The following is a 25,231-nucleotide window of genomic DNA, read 5'->3' as shown; positions in this document are numbered from 1 at the left end:
TATTTTGTTCATCGTCAGTGAAGAAGTTTCATCTTGCTCGCAGAAATGTCTCCTGAGAACAAATTTAGCCATAAACAGGATTTGGACTGTTGGGCACTTAGACAATGCATTTCTCTGTTTTTATTTCACCATATTAGAGGATGTCAGAGAAAGACTTTCATTTTTCTTTTTTTTCTTTTAACATTCATGAAATGATTTTGGCCCTGCCTGTGTATTTGGAGAATTTGCTTCATAGTTAGCCCAAAATATTTCTTGCTTGCTTTCCTTGTATTTTTGGCTCCATATTTAATATTAAACTCTATTTTGTTAATTTTGTAGAGGGGATATACTCTCTAACCATTAATCTGGTATTTGCATGTCGTTTGTTCATTCTCTGGAAATCTGAGCTGGGTACTTTATTTTGGTCTTCTGGGAACAATTAACAAATCTATTGGCCTGGAAGCCATACAGCAAAGGGATTGAAACTTTAGTGGAAACCTGTAGAAGTTTTTCGAGACTGTGATTGATAGACTGTTACGTCCAGTGTTTAGGATATTGAGCATGACGTCTGTTGAGTTCTCTGCAGACGAGACGGCCTCCAGAGGGCTGGGGGAATGACGGTAACTACGTTGTGTATCCTTGTCGTGAGAGAGAGATTGGTTACATGGTTGATCTGAGTATTGATTGAGCGTCAGATGTGACACCCTAGAGGTTATTTCACAGACGAGATGTGCTTTATAGGGGTGGGTAAAAGATGATGGGGGGAAGGGGGGAGGGATTTGAGGGTTCCACAGCTATGTGAAGAATATGGTCGACTGGTTCTGGTATTGGCCAGATGCTAAGGCGACTGGGGCGCGAAGATCTTGGGTTTTTGGCGCAATGTGGCACAGCGCCATTCCAACACGCGTGTTGGCTACGGGTTTTCAGTTGTCCCATTGGACAAATGATTTATGTATCTTCCTCTGCAACCATTTTCCCCCGTTGAAGAGCAAAGTGGTAATTGTGGATCCATTTAAGCAAGGAAAACGCTGTAGAACTAGCCATTATTCTTGTCACTGGTTAACCCCACTGTCCAATGTTTAAGGATGGGTTAGAGGGCCATCTCTATAGGCTTTAGTAGCTTCAGAATGGCTTTACCCTTCACCCCACATATTGGTCTTGTGCCAGGTTTGGCATCACTTGGGTACTGCTATCAGGAATAACTTTTCAATCTGAGATTCAGTACAGACCTATTTTTGTTGTACGCAGCAAGCTACATGTAAATATCCTCTCTTTCTTTTCATTGCTTATTTTGTGGGCGTGTCGGTGGAATTGATGACATATGGATTTCATTGTTTTGAAACAACCAAAACTCTTGAATTAGTGCTGAATTCTGTTTTTTTCTTTGAGGTGGTTGTGTGTAAAATGTTTTCCACTGTACGTATCAAAGAGATATGAATCAGTTATCACACTAAACATTGGAGATATCTTTGTCCGAGGTGAATTGCTGATTATCGAACAGATATGAATTATTTATCACACCAAACACTGCAGATGTCTTTGCCCAAGCTGAATTGCTGATTAAAGTAGTTGACTTGAGTACTGAGAACCACTGATATGTTTTAATAACACTGCACAACTGGTCCTACAGTTAATGGTAAAATTGATTCCTTTTTCCTTGCGGTTGATATGGTCATCCCGACCATATTTTACTTTTATCTGCTGCTCATGCTTAGTCGCAATGCATGCCTAGTTGCTACTCAGTTATTTAGCATGTACCTCAATGAGTGTCCCAAGATGTGGTACATGTACCACTAATGTCATCTAAAGATCTTTTTCATGTACGCCAACCACCGTGGTTTTCCCAAACTGTGGTACATGTACCACTGTGGCTGTCCCAAGATGTGGTACTTGTACCTCTAATGCTGTCTAAAAATTTTGTACATTGTATCACTATGGTTGTCCCAAGTTGTGGTACATGTATCAGTAATGCTGTCCCAAGTTGTGACACATTTGCCCCTAAGGCTGTGCCAAGATCTGACACATGTACCACTTTTGTTATCCCGTGATCAGATACCTATACCACTGTGGCAGTCCCAAGATCTAGTAGATGTAACACTATGGCTGTGACAAGATCTAGGAAATGTACCACTATGGCTGTGCCAAGATCTAGTAGATGTAACTCTATGGGAGTCCCAAGATCTAGTAAATGTACTACTGTGGGTGTGCCAAGATCGAGTAGATGTACCACTATGGCAGTGCCAAAGTCTAGTAGATGTACCACCATGACAGTCCCAAGATCTAGGATATGTTCTACTCTGACAGTGCCAAGATCTAGTGGATGTAAATCTATGGCAGTCCGAAGATCTAGTAGATGTACCACTATGGCAGTGCCAAAGTCTAGTAGATGTACCACCATGACAGTCCCAAGATCTAGGATATGTTCTACTCTGACAGTGCCAAGATCTAGTGGATGTAAATCTATGGCAGTCCCAAGATCTAGTAGATGTACCACTATGGCAGTGCCAAAGTCTAGTAGATGTACCACCATGACAGTCCCAAGATCTAGGATATGTTCTACTCTGACAGTGCCAAGATCTAGTGGATGTAAATCTATGGCAGTCCCAAGATCTAGTAGATGTACCACTATGGCAGTACCAAGATCTACTGGATGTAACTCTTTGGCAGTCCCAAGATGTAGTAGATGTACTACTATGGCAGTGCTAAGATCTAGTAGATGTACCACTAAGGCTGTGCCAAGATCTAGTAGATGTACTACTATGGCAGTGCTAAGATCTAGTAGATGTACCACTAAGGCTGTGCCAAGATCTAGTAGATGTAACTCTATGGCAGTGCTAAGATCTAGTAGATGTAACACTATGGCTGTGCTAAGATCTAGTAGATGTAACACTATAGCTGTGCCAAGATGTGATATGGCTGTGCAAAGATGTGACACGTGTACCACTATGGCTGTGGGCTGTATCATGAGATTTAAACTGAAAAATTTATTTTATAAAACATGATATAGAATGTTATGATCACCAGTCTTCAAGGCCATATGGTCTTCACACTGTTCAAGTATATTGAGGGATGTTTGTACTGTAGAAAAGCCTTCTGTCCAGTAATGGTGAAAGTGTACACCAATTCCACCTGCCCAATGGTGGGTAAGTTCTCTTCGAATAAGTAGTTTTGTTTTGTGGGTGGAGGAACAATGTTTTTCAACTCGATAAATAAGATAGACTTAACAGTGCTGGTAACGTAGATAGGTTAATGAATATGCTGTGATTTCTGTCTGATTTATTCATGGGTACCAGAAGTAGATCAGTCTACTCGGCTACATTTATAGTGCTACAGTCTTGAACCAGGTACATGACCACTACTCGTGCTGTAGGTAAATGAGATTTCAGCTAAGAGGATTGTAGAGCCAAAATGGCTTCAAGGGGAATCAGCCTTAGGCGCCTTCTTTTTAACTTATGTAGAGACCTGAAGATGACACCTGATAGCATTAATCTAAGACAAGTATGCATTCCACTTACCATACATCTCCACAATCATCCCCAGGGGCATTACGAGTATAGAGACCAAGAGGTCAGCAATGGCCAGTGACATGAGGAAATAGTTGGTCGTGTTTTGTAGGCGTCGTTCGCGACACACGGCCAGACAGACGAGCAGATTGCCGAGGGCTGTGGCCAGGATGATGACAATGAGGGCCAGGACGCCCCATTTGGGCAACACAGTGGACTGGGTAGTAGCATTGGTGCTAACGTTGTAATCGCTCAGGTCACCATAATGCCAACTGCTGTTCATTGTACTGTACAAGCGTCCATCACACAAGAATAGGTTGTTATGTCTACACAACAAGTGTAATTATTACATCACAAGGTATGAATTATACCCTCCTAAAATTGATACAGGTGTTGAATTTTCCATTGAGACAGTCACTGGGTTCAAGAGCAGATATTCTTTAAGAAACAATAATGGAGTGTTTTCCACACCTCGGACTTTTAATCCAAACTGGCCCATTGATTGTTGGTGACAGATGTGAAATCAGGCAGGTATTACCCTGACACTGTGAAAAGCAGATCGCCTCGCGAGTGGAAGAAACATACTGACAACACGCAATTTCCTGTTAGAGACTAATACTGGAATACTGCCCGGTGAGTTGAAGGCAGACGGAAACGTGCTAAAGTTGCTAAAAAATCCATCGTTTATCAGGAAGACCCATTAAGGGACAGCAGCTTCATCACATAGAACCCCAAGGGTGCGGGCGAAAATAACCCCGTTTCTGATGCTTTTCCCTTGTGGAGGGGCTGAGAAGGTGGTAAATCACTGCGATTCCGTACTCTCCTGGCAAAGCGCAACAGCTTGCGGCCCAGTAATAATAGTGTCCCTCGCCGTATTACAATCCTTGGATGATAATCCAGGTGTGATATGCCGCCGTGTCTCCCTTTAAGGACAAAGAAAACACAAAAACGCATTAGAAACACATCGATATACTATTTAAGTATTAAAAATACAACATTTAATCAAATGGTAATTGATTCCCTCTTTCATGCATTACAGATTTATTTATTTATTTATTTATTTTGGCATGTTCAGTGTTATGTGCACTAATCCCCCATGGGAACCTTGAACATTATTATTCCAATTTCAAGATTTAATAATTTTTTTTTTTTTTAGACAATTGGTAATCATTATCCTTTTATAGTTCCATGGATTACATGTACTACTATCTTGAAATTTTCGTCTTTAATTATTCGGCTTTAATTCAGAACGATTGATCTCGTGGTTAAATAGCAGGCAGCAGGTGCCCTTACTGGCCAATTCTGATGAAGTGTTCGTCTTGTTGCAGCTGATTGGCCCTTGACTCGTTGAGGCCAATAAGGTTGTTGTGACTTGGTCAAGTACTAAGAGATTTCTCAGGTAGCTGAAAAAAGCTGCTGATTTCATCCATGTACAAACCTGACTACTATCATTTAAAGTGCCACTCTGGTCAGAATACAAATTGCGTAGAAATATTACAGTGACATGAAAGAAATCCTAAGGAGTAAGCCTGACACTATGTTTCAATATGATTTTGATGAATAACACTCTTTAACCCATATAATTGAAGATTCCTTGAAAAACAATTTCTTTGGCTGTGTCCATATAATTTTCCTGATGTGATGGGATAATATTCCCCGTATGACGTCAAATCAGGCAGATGTGATGTTGAGTTAGGCATTTAAGCTGGGATGAACATTTGATAGGGCAATGTCATTTGTGGGTATTCGTCAGCGATTGATGATGTCATGTGTTGGTAGGTGACGTCACACCAGGCAAAGTGGAAGGGACAGAAATATTTTGTTTCCGTATACTCTGACGAAGTGTACAATATCGGTTTCAGTTCACTGCAATATTTTCACAATTTAGGAAAGCAATTCAGACTATCCCAGTCTTTATCAATTTACCTTGATTTTAAGACACAGATGTTTTGACACCAAGGTAGCTCCTTAAGGGAAAGAATTTTTGAATATGTTGTAGAACCCCAATGAAATGAGTAATTTAAATTGTCTTCTCTCCATTGACAAAGGCTTGGTCACATTTCTTATTAACCCCAGCCTGTTTAATTAGCATGATCGAATGCTGTGTTTGACACTCCCCCCCCCCCCTCCCCCCAAGGTGTCATGGATGAATTCATTGGATTGGATAATAGTGTCCAGTCGTGATCAATTCATTCTTGAACATTTCTATTTCTGTGAATTCCCTATATTAGCGTAGAACATGTATTAGAGTATAGACCAACTGCTGACTGCGGGGAATATACTCTTATCAAGGCAAGGTATTGCCGTGGTGTCTTGAGCATGGTGTTGCAGTGATGAAGCACTGTAGACATGTCAGCATTGGGAGTGTGGAACCAACCAATTAAAACGCCATACCTCATAGTATTATCAAAGTAGTACAGTTATTGAAATTGATGACTAATAAAAAAGCAAACGAACAAAATGATTGATTAGATAAGATTTAGAATTCCTTAGTTGTGTATTTCTCCGTTAGTCCGTACATATAGTGGTTCCTAACAAGGTAAACAAAAGCTACCTCCCAATAACAAGGAACTCTGTCAGATATTGCGTACACTGAGATTAAGCATCTCTCTTATGGATTGGATAATAATGTCTGCTGTCAGTTTTTTTTTATCATTTTGGAAGGCTTCCATCTAGTTTGGTACACTCTTAAGCTTGTCTGAGCAAATGCACGAAGGTAGATGTTATAAGTAACAAAGTGGTAGTTACCATTGGTAAACAAAAAAAAATAATTTTTATAATTGTAAGATTCAGTAGACTTGTGTCAGCTTATTTGCCAGAAATATCATAGTTTCAAAGTTCATAGGCTTGCTTTGTGCTGACATATCTTCTTCATGTTGCCAAACTTTAGGAATGTATGTTTCACCCAACAATGGAGTAAGCAGTTGAAAAAAGTTTCTTTACTATATCAACAGCCCTGTTTGACTAGCAATGTTAGATACATCGGCAGGAATGTATATTGATTCCTGAATTATGGTGTGTCTTGAGGACAAGTGTTGAAGAGATCTCCTGACGAAGTAAAAATGGTGAATATGTGAAATAATGTCGGCATGGTAGACTTGAGGACCAGCTACACAGACGGTCCAAGTGACAGTAGAACGCATCATTTTCTTCTGTGATGTTGAAGTGCGTGTGTACTTCATATGTGTATTGTGAGCACCTGTACATCAATAATTTGTGACATAATACAGAAGAGAACAAATGTGTTCACAGATTTGGTCGTGATACAGGTGTGAAGGAGTGTTGTGAGTTCCCAGTCATGATGAGTATCATGAATTTTTATGACCTTTCCTCGTGGAATATTTGTCTCTCAGAGCCGACTGCTAAAGTTAGCACTTTAATAGTCAAATGTCCTGAATCTTGATCGGTATATGTGATGATGCCTTTTATTTATCAAAGGTAATTCGATCAGTTTACAATGAACCTGATCCTTCAGCAGGGCCTGAAACAAAATACATGTACTTCAATGCCCTCCATCATGCTGTCTGACGTCATATAAGTGAAATATTCTTGAGTACAGCGTAAAACACTTGTCAAATAAATGAATAAATCTACTTTAAGTGTCCTATCAAAATATACAACAAATATAATGCTGAGAATGTCATGTAGCCTTTACGTTGGAATGTGAACATATATAAAAAAGAATATCTAATAGTGCCACCCCCACAACTGTCTTAACGAGCAGGTGAAAAAGGGTAATGTAATTCTTCAACCTTATCGCATGTGTGCAAAGTCTTTTTTCAAGCATATTCTGAAAGCATTGTTCATTGGACACTGTTTTGATTATACTTTTTTGTGAAGTCCTGAAATTGCGCAATCCGACCAATGTAGATTTGTTTCCAAAATCAAATTAAAATTCTGCATAAATGGCAATTTAGCTTGGTCTTTCATAAGGTTGAGTGAAAAGGTTGAGGAATATAGGGTCGTGGAAAATGTTAGTTTTGCTGATCATTTCAAACTTTCAGGAATACGCAGCAAATAAAAAATATGATAATGTGAAAGTCCCGGGCAAGATAAGCTTCTACTCAGCAGATGTGCCCCACTGGTTTGCCTTCTGCAAATAAATACATTGTAATTACCATATAAATATTCTTCCTGGAAATATGCTCATGTGAGAAGATATAATCATCGTTGTGATAATAAAGTGATGAAGTCATGATCTGCCCTGGTGGGTGTATAAATGTAATGATGGAGTGTGAGCAGATGTTCGCCTAAGCACCTGAACAATTTTAGACATGCTACATGGGAGTATAGTGCACGGGAATTCCCACTAATATCATGGATATTTTGAACAACTAGGGAGAAGAAAAAGGCATTTATTTTGATGTGGTGATGTTCATAACTTCCCATTTTTAACAAATAAAGACTTCAGTTTTTTTGAAATGATACAGTGTGGTAAGATTCATAATTGTCATCAGCTGTGAAATTACTGTGACCATTTAAGGTGTATTTTGTAATAGATAAAACACAAGTAAAAAATCTGTTTGCCAGTTTTGGGTGATTAAAGAAATGTATTTACAGAGCTTAGACATTCTTCACAAAACTCCTCTGCTATCTCATCGATGTTTTTATAATTCTCATGTAGAATATTCACCGGAAAGCTTCTTATAGATATTCCATAATTTGATAAGGCACTGATATGGCTGAAGTAACTCAATGGATTTGTTTGCAGTCTCTCTCATCATACTTAAAGTCACCCCGATTTAACAGTCGTGGGAAGTATCCCGTCTTATGACTATCCTTTCTGCATTACGATATTGAATGACATGGAGTGTCAAATTGGCGTTTTCACCAAACCCCTCAGAGTAATAAGATAAAAGGGTTGGACTAATACACTCACGTACCGTTCTGTTTGGCTTCAGTCAGATTGCAGTTCCGCCGTAATCCAAGTCACGAGCTCTCCAGGCTGGTATGAGCTTTGAGATTTGTCGCCGATCTTCTCCTTGTTGTTAGCCTGCAAACAGGAGATAATGGCTTCTCCAGCCAACAATGTCCTCTACGATTCCCTCTGAGACTTTAGTATTCCTCAAGCGTTCCACTTGTCGGGGTTTTGTCAAACTTTTTTTTTTTTTGCGCGCCGCTTGAATCTGTGTGAAGTGTGTTGGTTTTGTTCCTTGTTGAGGGATGTCTCCGCCTGGCCTGTGATAGGCTTTTTTTTTACCTTGGCTTCACGAAGTGCCCATACAAGTAGATAAGCAATACATTTGTCAGCTAGAAAAAAAAAATAAGAAAGAGAGACAAAAAAGAAAAGAAAAGAAGACCTAAATGGATAAAGTAAAATTCATTAAAGTAAAACCTTTCGTAATATCTCTAAATGAACTGGCCAATTTGTTCCACAGAGCTATGTCCTCACACAGTTCATTTTTCATGATCATCTCTTGTTACAACAAGCTTCTCATGCAGGTCCAACACCATATATCCCATGCGGTATCCCAGCTATACCTGGCTGCTGTAAAGTCTGAGAGAGGCAGTATCTGCCTTGTCATTGATTACAGCTTAAGCTGGTATGTGAGAGGCAACCTCTGCGCTTATTGAAAGGGTGATGACGACCAAGACGTGAAGGCATCAGCCACTCTCCACTGTCCATAGACCGCTCCAGCGATGCTGCAGGCTCATTGGTTGATCACGGCAGCTCTTGTCCAATGGGAAGGCCACACCCTTTCTAGGGGAGGCTTAATTCTTATAAAACAGTGAATATTTCCCCCCACGTATTCTACAACTGAATATTACTACTGTGTTTATAAATACTCATGCCTGTCAGTTCCATCAATACATAAATCCCTCAACACTGTCCATTTTTGTCAATACAACACATGGAACTTGGCCTCCCACCCACCAGGTTGGTATTAAACCGTTAACAATAACACGTAGCTCTTGACCTAGGTGCCTCATCATCCCGCACCCCTCCAGCCTCCCCTCCCCCTGCACACCCCTCACATCACTTTATTACCTCTGCAGATCAGCTGTTGATAATCTCACATCAATCATCACCTGTTCAGCTACTCATTCATGGAAAAGATAAAACAGTGTGGGAGTATTTTCGTTTTTCGTTTGATAAATCTTCGGCATGCGGGTAAAATGAAAGAAAACAGTTGATACTAACACGTGCTGGCTTACAACGGATATCGCTCTGATACACGCTATCCCATTCACTGTGTCTCATCAATGGCTCAGAAAGTAGTGACTCCTGTTTTGAGTACTGCTCATGGTAGCTGTGAAACAAATTGTAATCCATCCCCCAGTTGTTTTAATCTCTGATCCACATCACGAGGATTAGCGACACAGCAGGAAACAAAGACGGATTAAAGCTACCCATGATGATACATACCTGTTTGACGTGCTCGAATAATTTTTGCCACATCATAACATGGAAAATTATCACTTTTAAGAATTGTTCCAGTATTCCCTTGATGAAATACACAGAAAATATTGGAGGAAATCCGCGAAAATAAATTCCAGTGAATGATAAGTTCTGTACAGCGCAATGTTGAGCAGCAAGCATTCATTTATAGAGAGTTTGATCTGTATGTTGAAATACCTGAAAATTTATACCAAGATTTAGCTCGATGAATTTGATGTACAGTGTATATGTGAAGATTAAAGGTGGAGAAAACAGAAAAATGACATAAAGTTCAGGTGAAAGAGTGAGAAAAGTTATTCCTAAATGTGGTCTTCAATCTTTTTTCCAATTTTTCCTTAAGGAGAAAAATTCACCTGAAAATAATTTTTGTATGGTGGGTATTTGGGACCACCTTTTGGTATTTTTTATTTTTTGTTTAATAATGTCATAAATGAGGATGTAACACAGGTTTAATAAATAGTTTTGCACTGGAATTTGTTCTTTTCAGCTAACAGATGTATTAAATCTCAATTTGGATCGTATTTTTATTTTGAATATGTTCATAAATATTATCATAATTTAGGTTAAATGCATATGTATCGATATAAACGACAAATTTACGTTCAAATAAATTTATTAGACAAACAACACATCCTTATTTAGAACATTATTATTCAACAATGATAAATACCAAAAATTGGTCCCAAATACCCACCATACAAAAATATTTTCAAACACCCTTTTCTCTTGAAAAAAAAAAACATCCAAAAAAATGTTAAAGATCGTATTTGCAAATAAGTTTTGATGCTCTTTCATTGGATTTTGGCATCATTTTTACGTTTTCGTCTCATTTAATGGACCACAACTAGGGATAGATCTTGGAATTTGTAGCTGTGCCTGTATTTGGGAAAAAAATATGAAGCTATTGGGTTGAGGGAATCTCTAGTTTTCAGTGTGTGTCGTTTGATTTTTTTTATTTTTTTTTTTCCAAAAAATCATTTGAAATTGTTCTAAAACATATTCTCTTTAATTTGATACATTTTAGTCTTTTATACAGATGCTGTCAGGCCTGTGTATATAAACACTGTATTGCAGTTAATATGAAGCTATTCATATATACATGAAACTTGATAAAAGAAAAGTGGAAATCCATCCTACAACAAGCAGGCACATTACATGTACTCTAAAAGACTCCATTGCTGTCATGTGACTGAAAAATTGTTAAGTTCAACGTTAAACTCAAAGCACTCTCCCACTTATAGAGACGACGACCTTAATCAACACCCTTGGAAATTGGTATCAAGATTTAACATGGTGGAGTCAAGCTGTAGATGTTCATGTACATATTTTATTGTCTGCCATTATCAAACTGGTAATATGTACATGAATCTGATTGACAGCAGGTATCAAGCCTCTTCAGTTCTCATCCCCCAGGGTGCTGTAATAATGACCCCTTTCCCAGGGACTCAGCCTTCTACTCAATGTCCGGCATACAGATATTCAATATCCAGTATCAAAAAGTTTAGTAGATGTACACCACCTTAATAAAACATGGGATCCCTTTGAAGTTTTCTTGCCAGGTACACGAACTTAATTATAGTTAATTATCGTGTAGGTGCAGGTATCTTCAGTAATTAAAATGTGTAGAGGAACTAATCACAGAACAGAAGAGATGCAGTGCGAATGCTGCCTTTACAGCAGGCTGTAGCATAGAGCATCAAAATACATGATAATGCTGTGTTGCACTGTGTAGTGTACATTACAACTGTTCATGTACAGGTGCTTGTAAAGTCAGTGATTGGTTTTCCGAGTTATTAAAGTGCTGGTGAAGTCATTGAGGCACTGGTCAAGTTAGTTATGTGGTGGTAAGTCATTGACAAGCGGGTCAAGTCTGTGACAAGCTTCTCCAACTAGAGATGTGCTGGTTGTCAGTGAAGGGCTTGTCAAGTCAGTAAGGAGCTTGTCGAGTCAGTCAGGAGATTGTCAAGTCAGTGAGGAGATTGTAAAGGTGGCAAGGAGCAAGTAAAGTCAGTGAGGACCAAGTCAAGTCAGTAAGGAGCTTGTCAAGTCAGTGAGGAGAGTGTCAAGTTAGTGAGAAGCTTGTCAAGGTAGCAAGGAGCAAGTAAAGTCAGTGAGGACCAAGTCAAGTCATAAAGGGCTCGTCAAGTCAGTGAGGAGCTTGTTAAGTCAATGAGCAGCATGTCAAGTCAGTGAGGGTCTTGTCAAGGCAGGGAGGAGATTGTCAAATCAGTGAAGGGGTTGTCAGGTTAGTGAGAAACTTGTCAAGGTGTCAAGGTAGCAAGGAGCAAGTCAAGTCAGTGAGGACCAAGTCAAGTCAGTAAGGGGATTGTCAAGTCAGTGAGGAGCTTGTCAAGTCAGTGAGTGGCATGTCAAGGCAGGGAGGAGATTGTCAAATCAGTGAAGGGGTTGTCAAGTTAGTGAGAAACTTGTCAAGGTGTCAAGGTAGCAAGGAGCAAGTCAAGTCAGTGAGGACCAAGTCAAGTCAGTAAGTATCGTGTGAAGTCAGTGATGTGGTGGTCATTTCAGTGACTATGGGTGACACATCTAGTCAGTGATGAGCTGGTGAGGTCGGTGTAAAACTGCTGATGGGCTTGAGGCAAAAATTTTAATCTGCTATAGTGCACTGCCAAACGGTCCTTTAAAAATGGCATGTTCTTTCAACTTGAACAGTGTGCCATGTTAGAAAATATTTTTATATACATATAATATGCAAGTGACAGCTTTTAGACTTACTGACAAATGTTAGAACATGTACGTCAAGAGTATGCTTAACATAATTGAAGTCTACATGTACCTTCAATTGATCGTGCCAGAGAGCTTTATAGTATATTGAGGTATTCGCGTCAATCCACACCCACTGTAACCTACACCCACATGGATTTGATGTATACGTATTTATGGCTGGATAATGTTACCTAAAGCCTGTCTCTGTAATAACATGGTTACAGTGTCTGCGATGGAATTGTATTGAGTCACCCCGTGATCACACCTCTGGCTCACTACAAGGCGGTTGTTGGGAGGCAAGTCTGCTTGTAGTGTTATAATTGTTATGTGTTTCGCGAGGTGTGGTGATGGCTGATATTCTGTCATGTGTATTGTAATTAAGCACAGTGGGTGTTAATTGTAAGTCAATTCAGTTTAGCGTAGTGGAGTTTTAAAGTGTAATCACGTAAGCATGAATCTGAGAACAAATAATGGCAAACATTCTGGCAACAGGATCTTGTTACAGAATCAGTGTTACACTTAAGCCCAAATTTCAAAAATTGACGTAAAAAGGTCAGACTTTTTGGAAACTTTTTGGAGAACAAATTTCAGGGAAAATAAGAGAAAGGAACATAGCAAATTTAATTATAAAAATTTTGACGTCTAAAATTGTTTCATGATCATGGGATCATGGACCAGAAGCATTTCTTTATTAAGACATTTAAAAGTGTGTTCAAACTTTGTGACACATTTGTGACTGTGCTGTATTAGATGGGTCATAATTAATTATAAAGTGGGTAAAAGAGCTGTTCCTAGCTGAGTGCTTAAAATGCTTGTCTTTTAAGTGCTAGGACACACAAGGTTCAGGTTCAACCCCAACCTTAGGCAAAGAATTTGTGTTACCATGGTGAAAATGAGCTGTCACTTGAGCCATACGTGAGAAGGTCTGGTAGCAACCTGCGGATGGTCTTGGGCCTCACTCTGTCCAATTTCCTCCCCACCATAATGCTGGCTGCTGTTGTATAAGTGAAATATTCTTTAATATGATGTGAAACACCAATCAAATAAATACGTATCTATGACCAGAAGTCAACTGCACAAATTTAAACAGGCTGCGAATTGTTTAGGCTATGATGGCTTTTTCATGTCACACTATACAACACAAATGCAATGATACACAAAAGAAAAACGTGTGAAGTATTTTTACTATGAAAACTACGATGGCTGTACACCTTTAAAGGAGAAGCCTGTGCAAAACAGCTTTGTCAATGATGATGGCTTTTGAGTTTCAAGGTTATTGTGCCTTTAGGCTCGTACCGTAATCTCAGTCCTTCCTACCTGGAAAGATAGTCCATTAGTCATGGTGAATTTCTGATCTGATAGTCCAATTCATTTTTGATTACGCTGGGCATTTGTTATTACCCTGCCTAGCTGAAATCTAAGCTGGGCTATCGATTATAAATAACAGGTCTGTATGTAACCAGTTTGAGAGCTCTCAGCGGGATTTCTACCTGGCTTGTTAGGGGTCTTAATAAAACACTAATCGCCTCCAGTGAATATTTAAACATATAGCCGATGGTAGAAAGACGTTGATAGAACAGATGTGCTACCCGCGAAGTCATTTCATGCTTTTGTAAATCTCTGCAGATTGTATCAGACTGATAAAGAGTGAATATTTTTATCGTAATGAAATGTTACTTTGGTAATATCTGGGAGCCTTGCAGGCTTTTCTTTTTGCCATATGTTTTTTATTATTAAGTTTGTGGTCCCATGACCAATTGTTCTTGATTTATTAAGGTTTGTATGCCCAAAAAAAAAAAAAAAAAAAAAAAAGGAAAAAACCATAATCAGCCATAATTGTATGTTTTTTTTAGTCATACTAACAAACATTTTTTTCATTTTGTAGAATAATTCATCAGTTAGTGTATTTTCAACCTAAGTTTAAGTTTGTGAAAATGAACCAGTTTAATGTCAGAGGAGGATAATGTGGCCGTGTGGTTAAGAGGCATGTCGGGTCTTAATTGTGGGACAAATGATTGGACACAGTAGGCACAGGTAGGTCAATCCCCATCTCTCCCAGGGAAGCTCGAAATTTTCCTGTGGCCATTTAGTGCCACGTGAAAAATTTCCTCAGTTACTTGCCAAAAGCTGAAAGTTTATCCCGGCCACTTTGAACACCGTTGTACGAGTGAAATATTCTTTTTGAGCACACCTTTCAGATAAATAAATGGCCTCCATTAAATTAGTTGTGATAAATAAATAATTGATATTTATATCTCATGAGCTACCATTCCACAGTGCACACGAGTCAGAATCTCTGTTTTTGGGTGACTCATTTGGATTGTCAGATGAAATATTTTTCAGTTTTCCAATATCCAGATAATGAAATGCTTCACTAACATCACATGAAAGTATTGAATTGAATAAGGTGCTTTATCTGCCTTATATATAATTCAAAAAAAAAAAAAAAAAAAAAAGAAAAGGAAAGAAATTAGGGCTAGATTTGTGCAGCCTGGGTCAGTTTGATGTATTTGATTTAAGAGAGGTTATCCATAAATGGGCCAAAGCTACACATTTTGCTTTGTAAGGTTTTAGATATGATACAGATGTTGCCTTAGTTATATCCATTTGTGCACATGGAGAGTATGACAAAGTGCAATGGCCAGCAAGTTTTATGTTCATGCATTTATACTATAATTCAGAGAGAGAATTCAGAATTCAGTGTTAAGAATCAGAAAGGTTAATTGTTCTAAAGCATCATGCATAAATCATACTTTTAGCAGAGTCATAAAGTCTCCAGGTACATCATAAAGTCTCCAGGTACATCGGAAATGTGGATGATACTGGTATATAAGAAGGTGGGAAGGTCTGTCAGCAACATTCAGATGGTCGTGGATTTCCCACGGGCTCTGCCTGGTTTCCAACCACCATAATGCTGGATGCCGTTGTATAAGTGAAATATTCTTGAGTAAGGCCTAAAACACCAATCAAATAAATAAACAAATAAATAACGAGTATAAAAGAACAGTTAAAGGAATTGTACCTTGATAAATCCAGTTTTTTTGGTAAATTCTGTAGTTAATTGGATTTCATCATATTTCGTGAAAGATTTGGCTCTAGTCCTGTCTCAGTATTTTTATAATTGTTTCTGTTTTGTCTGTAACAAAAAGCAAAAGTTTATCTTTCAAACGCTAGGAATGTTTGACATATGTGGTCAAACCCTATTACAGGGAATTTGCCGATTGCCTTATTCTCAGTGTATGTGGGTTCTTTATCATGGCAATAAGCAGCCTGTTGTGTGTCTGTTGGTGTAGTCTAACACTTGTGGAAAACCAGTGAGTCATCTTCTGCCAATATGTCGAAGATAAACGTGGAAAAGTGTGTCAGTAACTCTCCAAGGTTCAGCAGTTTAATACCACATGCACTCTTGTTTCCTCTTCTCATAAAACCCATTAATTTAAAAAAAAAATTCTAATGAGTTTGGTATGAAAAAGCGATAAGATAAATAAATAAAGCAAAAGTTTACCTGGAAGAACTATAAAGTTTATAATAACAAGCGTATCTAACTGTTATAGAACATATTGCTTTTGTTTTGTTTGAGCCAACAACTGGCTTGGAATACTGGACTCCTGTTTTGGTATCAAGCATGAGATTAGTAGGGATAGCCACAGCTTTGTACTCTGTAAACGGCCTCTCAGTGGAGATCAGGAAAAGTGCTATAGTAGGGATATCGACTTTCCCACCCCTACCCCCCTACATCTTCCCCAATTGTCCAACAGGCCCCTTCCTATCCCTCTCGACTATCCCTACCCCAGTGAAATCGCTCAGGAAACAAACCTCTGGTCAAGACTAATTGTTCTGTAATACAGGATTGATTAGGACTCCATGGCTACACATGATTCAGCTCTGTTACCGTCTGACATGAGGCTAATGGCAGGGCAGTGATCACCCGGGTCGCACTCGATAAACATTGATTTCTGATTGCTTCTCCTTGCCTCCCTGTATGCGATCTCTCCAGGCTGTGTACGGGAGTTTCGGAATCCGTGCTTAGTCTCGCCAGGACTTGGGGTATGGTCACCCGGCAGAGCAGCATCGGTTTGGGGGTGTCTCCGCCTTAGGGTACTGAAATAAACCCGGACTAGTCTATAGATTAGTCTGGTGTGTCATTGATTACTGATCATCAGTGTTGAATCACTCTGTGGAAGACTTGTCACGTGATCACTGAGCATTTATGTGCTTGGCCGCACAGGTATTTTTATAGAAGTTTGTCTGGTGCTTAAAATACCTTGTGCAATCAGGGAATGGATTGGTCAGTAATGGTGTTCATAATGATGGAATACCTGCATGTGGCATCTTTGCCGATTTGTTTGTAGGGGAAGAAGGTAACATTTGAAAACATCATATACACGGAGAATCGCACCTCTTTGATATGATGTCTGCACGAAGCAATTATCACATCACATTCTGCCCCAACGCATACCTCACATAGCACATGTCTATAAATACTTGTAGGACAGTAGTTCTGAGTTCTAGGGTATCTATTCTTGCCTTCGTTTTGTCATCACAAATGCCACCACGTCCAGTGTGTCGTGAAAATGAATGATTAATGAAGGTTCAGTTATTTGATCAATAAGTGTCTGCCTTCACAGGGAATACTAAAACTTGATTCGCTTCTAGTGCCAAAATTTGAGATGTCCAGGTCTGTCATGTGTAGAAAAAGTTGACTCTGGTTATTAAGCTCATTTTGCTGAGCTGTTTCAAGGAACTTGCTTGTTTTGCCACATGCTATTGGCTTACACTTGGCTTGTGCTGTTTTGACCATTTCATCGTGGTGACATATTCGACATATTTGTAGCGATGGGAACATTCAAGCTGTTACACTGATATGGGCAGGTTTTTTTTTTTTTTTTGTATCTAGGGCACAGAATCCTGAAAACTTTATTTGAGCATGCTGTAGAGAGAAATGTACAATAATAGAAAAAAAAATATAGTGTCCTTTTCAATGGATATAGGCTGTCTTGGCAATCCAAACCTGACCAGTCAGATTCAGATTCATGCAGATTTAAATGTGGGGTCATTGAGCATATGGCCACCATCATATAATTGAAATAAAACACCAGTCAAATAAATAAATAAATGAATTGAGCATATGATGTGACTCCTTACAGGTATTTGTTTTGTGCAGAAACAAAATGGTCATGTAGAATGTTAAGACTGCTTTGTCAATGAAAATAGACCGGCCCTGATAGCACAGTTAGTAGGGCATCCACGTTGGGAGGTGGTAGATCCAGGGTCATTCCTGGGTTGGGTCACACCTAAGACCTTAAAATTGGGAGTAGTAACTTCCTCTCTTGGCGTTCAGCATGAAAGGGATAGTGCAAAGATTGGCTGAACCGTATCAGTATAATGGCTCGGTCAGGGCGGCTTATTTGCCTTCAGTAAGTAGTCTCAGTGAAGCAATACTAGTTAAAAGAGCGATGGAATTCCGTTACATGCACTCTAAGGACTCTTTTTTCATCATTTGACTGAAAAATTGTTAAGTACGACGTCAAACCCCAAGCAGTCACTCACTCAATGAAGATACTAGATTTGATGAGGCAGCATATCATCTGTTATCAGCATGGCATATCAGTGAGGCAGTTTTTTGGGGTTACCAGTCTGACATTTCAGTGAGGCAGCACTATAGGAAATGTCAGAATGGCCTTCTTACAGAAGACACTGATGTTAAATGACGTAAGGTGTGTCAATGTTTGGTACTTTTAAAGCATATACATGAACAGTTGGAATAAAATCCTAACTGACATTGACTGGATTTCACTGGGTACATGAAACCATTTGCCAAGCATCACACTCTTGTCACTGCTCTGGTTTTACTCTCTGCGCTCTCTGATGCCGAATTGTTTCTAGAATTACACAATCATTTGGTCTACAGGAACAAAATTATGCTGGTCTTCTTGCTATTATTATAGCATTTACTAGGATAGTTAGAATAAAACCCTGTCTGAGGTAAACTGATAAGAGGCCGTATTTCAGTGGTAATGTGTATGACCATATGCCAACAATCACACTGTCGTGGCGGCTCTGGTTTTACTCACTAAGCTGTAATTGTTGAAAATGATTTGAAATGCTCTGGAATTTTTCAACAACTAGCCACTTTGTTGTGCTAAGTGGGTAACAAAATATATGAATTCTGTTATTACTGCAAGGTGATTGGTTGGCAAAAAATTCCCAGAAATTCCTGATGATCTACTATCGTCAAATTCGTCCTTCACATATATCGATTGAAATGTACAAAGGGAGATTAATGCTGCTGTGTGGCTAAAAGAGTCTTCTCCCTTTGTTGAAGAATTAATATGAAGCTCTAAGTGACTCACATGTAGGTTTGCCTAGTGTGAAATTTTGGGATTACGATCAAAATATAACAACAATCTTGTAATTATGATGCACAATTGTATGCAGTTTTGATGAAAGGCATGTTGTCTTTATAATGAGAGTATGGGAATCCAGACATTTCATGTCCAGGGCAGGGATTGAGTCAATAGCCTATGGCGTATAGTGTGATTCAAAATGATATATTTGGTAATGGAATTAGCCAAATGCATTTGCATTAAACTCCAGGATTATTTAGATTTAGGCTTTAAAGGGCATGAAGGTTATCAAAAGTCATTGTGCCAATGTAACATGTCACCAAGGGAGATCACTCTGCTGTTGTGATGTTGATACTTTTAAAGGGAATTGAGTCTGCAGTATTGTACGAAAATATCTTTAGGTATGCTCCTTCCTGTGTAAAAATATTCAAGGCAAAGAACACTTTAAAGTAAGCTATATATCAGATGAAAAGCCATTAAACACTGTCTGGGTCAATGGTTTGATCATATTTTTAGAATTTTTTCAACAAAGACCCAAGGGACCCATAATGATGTCACATCCATATATTTTGCTTGAAAAACTTGTTTCAACATCTATTTGACAAAGATATGTGTATACATTTTGAGTCAGACATGCATGTGTGTATATGCATTTTGTGTGATGAAATCAAGAAATCTGTGTGTGTGAAATTGTAAAAATCAACTTTTGATCAATAGTTCCAGTAAAATGTCAGAAAAGGATGACATACAATCCAAAGTTTAAATGTATTTTACGAGGTTGAAAAAAAGTTCTAAAAAAAAAGTCCAAGTGGAGCTATTTCTCTAGACAGTGTTTAATGGTTTTTCATCTGATATATACTTCATGTTAGTGCTTTCTTTGCCTTTCAGGAATAAGGTTGCATTTAGCATGCACCGATTTGTTAAGTAAAAAAAAACTGTTTTTACCCTTTCTTTATCAAATCCAGCACAAAAATTATGAAATGTGTCATGTCTTGGAGTTGCCTTGATATGTAATTATGTTATTTATTTTTTTCTTTTTTGCTTTCAGGTAAGACTTGGATTTTCTGAAGGATTGGGTAATGTAGAGCCACCATCACAACCTATCATTTCTCTTTTCTTTTTTTTTTTTAGCTTTGTGTATATTTTCATATTTCCATTTACAGGAATTTTTTTATGGATCACAAAGGGGAGAACACTATTTGTTTTTCAGTGGAGCTAGTGAATTGATGAAGTTGTCTCCCCTGATATATTGTTTCTCATTTGCATGTTGGATGGAAGTATTGTATCCACTCAAGAAATGCATGTGGTTGTGCTGGAAACAGTAAAACAGCGCATCCTATCCCAAACCAAGATATGTATATCTGACAGGCTCTTTATGCTTGATAAAGTGGGAATGTGAAAGTACATTGAAAAGTTCTTGTCTTATATCAAATCATCTGTGCTTTTCAGCTTAACTGTTAGTTCTGACAGCTAACATCGTTTGTGATCTTTGAAGAAATGTGGCTCCCTAGATTTCCCCTAAATAATTTAAACAAAGCAATAATTTTGATAGATGTACACTGTTTATATATATTGCATATTTCAAGCATCTGTAGAATAATGTTATAAGCCAGACTTGTGGTCAGGTGGTCCTGGAAACTTTAAAATTGTTTTATATTTTAAAAGATCAGGTATAGTAGTCTTCAATGGTTTTGTGTCAGTAAGCTTTATATGCAGGGTGTCATGTCTGGTGTCTTGACCATATTCCAGTGAGGCAGTGCCTCCAATACCTAGTGTATTACAATTTGGACTGGCCTGTTACAAGAAAAAAGATAGCTTTCTACTATGATATGACAAATATTAAGTGATGGAAACCTTATAAAATCCCAGGCAAGCAAATGTAATCCATGTCTTACATTCCATCTCATTACACTATGTAATAATTTCTAATTTAATTTCCCTGACTATGGAGGAAAAAAAATTGTATACACAGTTCATAAAATAATTGCAGAAGGTTACTGACAGTGCCAGACATTTTTCATCGCAATATTGCACAGTTTAAAAATAAAATAATAATCCTGAATGTGGTCATGTAAGTGAAAAATTCTAGAGGGTAAACACTATCAGTAATATTCTCTTTTCTGATTTAGATTGTAAACCCTAGCTATTTGGTCTAGCACTTAATGCGGATTTTTTATCTGCTGGGTATAAACAGCGTGTTTACACTCTGTGCACACTCAAACTCTGGTATTTCATTTCTATCTCTTTTTACAGAGATTCATATGTGTGCGTGTCTGTGCAAATAGAGTGCGCTGTAGCCGACAGCACAGACGATTCTATCAGATCAAGTCTGATCTTGGCTGACCTTTAGTGCAATCCAGATTGGCCATGTTTACATTTGTCAATAACCACAGGTTACACAGCTGTAGACGGCTGTGACATCTATTGTGCAGGAACCTATAGGGATCTGAAGTAGTCAGCCTGATAACAAGTGTGTTATTAAAAGTTATATCAAACAGTGGACCGAAAAAATCTGCGATTGTTGATAGTATTAGGGCTTGTTGTGGAGCTTTAACCTGGCTAAAGGCTTGCTGACCTCGATGCCGTTACGGTTGAACGCTCATTGCTGTCACAGAATCAGTTGAATTACATGTAGCCGCAGCTTGGCAGAAGGTTTGCGATCATGAATTGCTTTGATCAGGCATCAGATAAATGGTAGTACCGCACCTTTTAGGCATTCATGATCGAAATAAATGAAATATCGAAAAGTGCCCAAGCACCCAACTCAGTTAAGTGCAGGTCGCCATCGCAGATATTTGAATTTTCAGCTGTCAGAAATGTGAATAACAAAACAGTGTTTCATTTTCTCTGTGGGAATTTATAAGGTAGAAATGTCAACTTTTGACTAAATGATAGGTACAGGTAATGTCTAATGGGTTTCCCTTCAGTGAGTTCAAATGGAAATGTTTCTGGTGATTGGCAGTTGTGAGATAGTAATGTTTCAACCTCTGGTGAAATAAATAGTTATTTAGTTAAATTTGTAGGTCATTTTGGGTGGCTCAGCTCTGGGACACCCATTGAAATCGTTTGGACTATTTATTTTTTTCTGAAATTTTTTTTAAAAGCTTTAAGAACTGTGAAAAGAAAAATTTTTATTGGATGTTGTTGAAATTTGGATGTTGTTGAATCTTAGGAACAAGGTTTCGAGGCAAATTTTGGCTGTTTTTGGTTAACTTTGGTCTTGTGACATGGTGGCGGTCTTGGATTTTGATCAAAACCTTTAAAAATCTTCTCAAGAACCAGTGAACGCATTCTTTTGAAATTTTATGTATTTGTAGAGTAATCCCAGGTAGAACAAGTTGAAAAAAAGTTGGACACATATTGAAAACTTTAGAAGCTCACCATTGGCCGAATTTATGATGATGTAGAAAGCATCCAAGTTTGATAATGTTTTCATCTATTCTGGTGTATTTGGCAACACTGATTCCGAATCTGCTTTCAGATTTTGCCCATCTTTGTAACTTTTTGAGATATGGTCAAGAACTTTTTTCAGTCACGTGATTTCAAAGGCCTGAAACTCGAGAACTTCGAGGCTACAAATCTGAGACTTGCACCAAGTTGTAGCCCAAGGCATGTAGTTTCTGATGCATGCCAACAGATTTGGACTACTGTCTATAGTTTTCTTGTTGGAAATATTTATATGACACCACCCTACTTCAGAAATAGAAATGTAAGCCTGTGAATTAAACATAGACGTTGGAAATACATGTAACTGTGTCTCGCTGTACATTGCAGCAGGTTACCTGCCATTTATGTCGGCCGCCAGTCTCTCAAATCCACAAATGAACAACTCTCCCTCCTGTCCACAGCTATCAGTGGACAATTTTCCATGTTTGCATGTAAAGCCAGCCCTGTTTGCAATGCATCATGGGTAATTCTCAACAATCCCGACGGCATTCCCCCATACCCCCGTGCTATCAGGAATATGTCCAAAGCCATGACGAAATATACAAAAAATGTCTATCCACAAATGTGCCTTGAGTCATGACTCGCCCAGAACATGTTACTCTTATTAGGCCAAATTCAACCGTGATTTTGAAATATTGTGGTTTCCAGTTTCTATTCAGGTCTAGACCTTACATGCGGGCCTCTCTGGCTCACCTGGTTAGCGAGTTAGCGCCTCTCACCAATGCGGTTGTTATGAGTTTAAGTTCAGCTCATGCTGGTTTCCTCTGCAGCCCTATGCGGGAAGGTCTGCCAGCAACATGCAGATGGTTAAGGTTTTCCCCCCTGGCTGTGCCCAGTTTCCTCCCACCATAATGCTGGCCACCGTCGTGTGAGTGAAATATTCCTGAGTATGGCATAAAACACCAATCAACTGAATAAATCAAATGGACCTTACATGCCCGTAGGAAGAGATGGGCTTTAGGATGCTGGACAGAAAAGTAACTACACGCCGTATGCCATGGCTTGGACCGAGGATCTTTTTAAAGAAAACAACACACAACACCGCATATTCCTTCTAACTATTTACACCAAAATTATGTATCTTTATAGTCTCTTAACATTTCTTGACACGTACATGCACTCTGCCCTCGCCCGCCCTCAAAACTGAACTGAGCCCAGGGAGTGGAGTGATTGGACACCATGTGCCTAGCAGCCTGAAATGTACATACTTAATCAGGGGCGGTGATTGCCAAGGCCTAACTCGATCAAGATGCTGTGGTGGTTTTCAGCACCAGAAGCATTGTATATGATATCTGATAGTGTGGAGTTCAAACCCAGTTGATTATTTTTCATTATTGTCATGCTTTTTCTCCATGTTGCCTGTTTTTGTAAATATAGTTACAATTTATACATACAGGTTGACTGTGTTGAATTTTCCCTCGTGTGTGTACTTTGGCAGTTGAACAAAGCTATTCGTCGTTATGTGTGTTTTACTGTCTGTTGGTAAACAGATGTTTTCCAAAGCTGAATTTTTCCGATCATGGCAAATTAGCTCTGTGCCTTGATGCCTGGCCAGGGTGTCGCTGTAAGGAGCGTAACACCTTTAATTCACCAAGATACCGTAAAGTCAGTTAAGTCGCAGTCTCTCATTTGAAGGAAGGATCCAATGTTATAACCACCATTCAACATTTTTGCAGTTGAGAGAGCTGCAATTTATGCACATTTTAAGTCTGATTTTCAAGACAAAACTACATTGGTTGGGTTGGTCAATTTCAGAGTCTACATAAAATAATGCCTTTAGAATATGCCTGAATAAACATCTTGCAAACATGTAAAACGGTTGAAGAATTACAGTACATGTAATAGGTTGTCCTTTGATTTCATGTGGGTCTCTAATTGGTTCATAGGGATTGACTCCAGCTGTATCAGGTGCTCTCCTGTACGCTCATACAATCTGTTGCTCTACATATATACAAGCACAATCCGTAACCGTGTACCTAGATACAGGCTTGTCCAATCATCTCGCCACAAGTGACAGCTGGTGTTAATTCATTCGGAAAATCATTTGTCGCAATAATTCAGAGATGTGCGTCCTGCTTGTACGTGAGATTTCTGGTGCATGTGCACCTAGGGGATTTTTGATGATCATTTGACCACAGTTGTTAGCTGTAGTAATATCCAGGTGTCGGGAGATTTCTCCTTTAATTTACAAATCAATGAATTATTAGATAGCATCGCTAGTTACAAAGGATGAGTAGACTTTGAGGAGATGGGCGTTCATCTGTCTGTCCATCAGCCCAGGGTACACTGTTGGCTTTGTGCGGCTTGATTTCGTACAAAGACATTTTTCATGTGACACATTTTGCTTGATTCTGATTGATTGATTTATCTACCCTATACATGTAGGGCCACTTAAGAGTTTGTTTTGTAAAGTTGGATTTTATATAAGAAAAACAAAAGTATTGGCATCAAAGTTATCATTTTAAAGCCTTCATGTGCTTTTGAAAGTACATTTTTACATTCCAAACTTTAGGTGAAATATAGTACTGTGTACTTTAAACGTTTTGTGTGTTATATTCAAGTATTAAAGGTTTATTTCAACCTTTTTTGATGTTTTACAGGGTCCATTTTTGGATTGGATCATGCATCAACCAATGATTGCCCATTCAATGACCTCCTAATGTACAGTGCGCAAGCTTTAGTTTTGCAGACATCTGTAATGGCAGATCACATTTTGTTGAACGTGCCTTTCACTTTCCAAGAAAGTTTTGTTTTGTTTAGACATCTTTTAGCTGAGTGAGCCGTCTTTGAGGTTCTCTAGGAAGATAACCATGCCTGTACAAATGAGGTTC

At 38.7% G+C, this 25,231-nt stretch overlaps 2 protein-coding genes across 2 annotated transcripts in view; one reads left to right on the top strand and one right to left on the bottom strand.

Moving 5' to 3' along the window:
* Positions 1 to 3,765, bottom strand: part of LOC135479288 (5-hydroxytryptamine receptor 2B-like) — a 29,187-nt gene extending 25,422 nt beyond the window's left edge. Inside the window, exon 1 of the mRNA XM_064759108.1 lies at positions 3,495 to 3,765. Coding sequence (XP_064615178.1) covers positions 3,495 to 3,765 — 271 coding nt within the window. The remainder of the gene's footprint in view (positions 1 to 3,494) is intronic.
* Positions 1 to 25,231, top strand: part of LOC135479047 (26S proteasome non-ATPase regulatory subunit 1-like) — a 188,989-nt gene that overhangs the window by 69,676 nt on the left and 94,082 nt on the right. The gene's annotated exons all lie outside the window — the stretch shown is intronic.

Source organism: Liolophura sinensis, chromosome 12 (genome assembly GCF_032854445.1).
Source record: "Liolophura sinensis isolate JHLJ2023 chromosome 12, CUHK_Ljap_v2, whole genome shotgun sequence".
Classification (NCBI taxonomy): Eukaryota; Metazoa; Mollusca; class Polyplacophora; order Chitonida; family Chitonidae; genus Liolophura; species Liolophura sinensis.
The sequence above is the reverse complement of the archived record's forward strand: the minus strand, read 5'-3'. Positions and strand labels throughout refer to the sequence as shown.